The sequence below is a fragment of the Bactrocera dorsalis genome, unplaced genomic scaffold, assembly GCF_023373825.1.
Source record: "Bactrocera dorsalis isolate Fly_Bdor unplaced genomic scaffold, ASM2337382v1 BdCtg529, whole genome shotgun sequence".
NCBI classification, from domain to species: domain Eukaryota; kingdom Metazoa; phylum Arthropoda; class Insecta; order Diptera; family Tephritidae; genus Bactrocera; species Bactrocera dorsalis.
Genome location: NW_026038579.1, coordinates 1 through 2452, shown reverse-complemented (window position 1 = coordinate 2452; position 2452 = coordinate 1). Strand labels below are relative to the sequence as shown.

The window sequence follows — 2452 nt, the reverse complement described above, 5'->3', positions numbered from 1 at the left end:
AGGTTATAAACGCGAGGGCATTGACCCAACACCATATTACTGGTATACTGAACAACGTATATATGGCACACAACCGCATGGTGGATACGGTCTCGGCTTGGAACGTTTTCTTTGCTGGTTACTCAATCGCTATCATATTCGCGAAGTTTGTTTGTATCCACGTTTCCTTGATCGTTGCAAACCTTAAATGACGCGACGTTCTTAATCCTTTCAGCCCCAAAGGACTTTTTAAAAGATGTCAAACATACTATAAAGAAGTTGCTTATAAGCAACTTTGGGGCTGAAAGGGTTAATATGAATAAAAACACATAGTAAAGCTTGCATTTGACTAAACAATATGCTTAAATGCATTCATTTATTTGCATTTAGTAAAAATACCCAAAATAAGATTTACTCGTCGAAAATTTCTCGACAAAGATCACTATTGTCCTCGTCAAATGTTACGTCGCCTTCAGCATCTGCATCCTCCTACAACACGAAACAAAACTTGTAAAATTTAAAATAATTTACGTATAAATTTAACGAACCGCATTATCTACTGAGTCCAGTTCAACATGTGTCTGACCTTTGCGATAATGATTTCGTAATAATTCTTTAATGCAATTACTCATTATCTGACGAACTTGCATGTCAAAGCCTGCCGGTAGCCAGCCCGTTTTCTCATTACATATTGCACCAGTGCGCGGTGACGGTATCTTCTCGATCATCTCTTGAATTTTCGGCATATGTAAATCACAATACTAAAAATATAATTTTTTCAAACGAACATGTTTATGTATAAACAAATAAACTTATAACGCTTACTCTTAAAATACATTGCCGAGAGCGTGGTAATTTGTTTTCTTCGAAGTATGGATAATTTATATCTTGCACCAATTCGCTAAGTTCGTATGGACTCTCATTTTGCTTTTTGAGTTGATCCTTCCTGTTTGCCACCTATTTTAGAAATATTTTCAGTTTACATATGCTTGAATTTGCAAAAAAAATACTTACGAATTCGGACATGCCAGAACGGAATCGTAGTCGATAGTCAAATGTTTGGTAATAACGACTCTTGAAATCCTTACGGGGATCATAACCATAACGCACGTATAGCGTACGCCATGGTCCAGTCGAAAAGTAATAAGACAGGGATGGTACAATGCATTTTAGTTTTTCAAGAGATACACCAGATTCGTAGAGCAGCCCTTTACGTGTCCAAATTGGGCATTCCTCAAATAACTACAGACATATTGCATATAATAAATAGACAAAAATAAAATATAAAAAAACTTTACATTTTTCGAAGAATGTAACGTGTTTAAAATTTCAGATCGATATCTCAAAAACAGAAAATAAACAGTTTATGCAAGCAAGCAGACTCTGCTCAACACCCTGATCATTTACATACATATATATTTTACAGGGTCCCCGACATTTCTTTCTAAACTTTAGATATAGATCATTTTATACTCTTTTATATGAGAAATGCAGCTGTTCCTGGTATATTAGCTGCGGTGCGGCCGATATTTAAATTTTTTATATAAAAATTCTAGCTTGGCCTTCGACATCTCTTCAACTTACACTTTTCACTTTCTGGAGTTGTTCATCAGACACATATTTTATACGCATTCGTTTAACAGTTTGTAAATCTGGACGTTCCGGAAAAACATCTGTCATACTGAATGGCACTATGTCGCGACTGTCATATGTAGATTTCTGTATCACACCCAGCACGTCATTTTGACCGTCATCTTGTTGATCACCTCGAAATATTGTCGAATTGGTAGTGTCGACTCGTGCGAAAATTTGTGGCAAACTCACTAAAGGTAAATCTGTTTGTCTAAGAAAATTGAATGGTTTTTTATTATAAATTAAATACATTACGTGTATTATTTGAACTTACGCAAAATAGTCTGTATCTGTGATGGATTGAGGAAGCAAGCTTGATAAATTAAACTTTAAGTTTGAATCATTTGGCTGCTTGTACAAAGGCAAGAACTGAAAGTCACATAAGCCTAAAAATATAAATTAGAATTATTTTAATATGAGTAAATCTGCAACCCTAAGTAATGTAATAAATTAAGTTATTGTAAACACTAAGACTTCCTGAACTTAATATTAAAAGTATATATTAAAATTGAAAGTACAGTCAAATAAAATAAATTGCAAAATTTACATATGTACATACATTACATACTTAACACTTACTGTTAAAAGTAAAAGTTCGTTTGCAGTGTCCAAGAATGCACAAGCGATATTCGGCAGGTGAACTACGGTTCTTTTTGGAGCGTCGTACTTTCACAGAAATTAGCAAACCCGCGCTTTGAACAGCATCGCCACCGGTAACTTTGTTGTACGGATTCTTCGGGTGAAAACGAAGCTCTAAGCGTTTCTGTTCACACCCCAACGACTTTGAAGAAATGAACAATATTAGAAAATTTTATATTGGTGAATAAATTAATAATGATAT

General features: G+C 34.5%; 1 protein-coding gene across 1 annotated transcript; it reads right to left on the bottom strand.

The window, feature by feature from the left end:
* Positions 1-316: 316 nt before the first annotated feature.
* On the bottom strand, positions 317-2392 carry LOC105222250 (general transcription factor 3C polypeptide 5; the record flags this gene model as incomplete). The annotated part of the gene is given in 7 exon segments (XM_049462311.1): positions 317-468; positions 528-740; positions 805-936; positions 994-1221; positions 1564-1822; positions 1886-1997; positions 2191-2392. Coding segments are annotated over 7 exon segments (1224 nt in total), but the record flags the coding sequence as incomplete, so codon positions are not given.
* Positions 2393-2452: the final 60 nt, after the last annotated feature.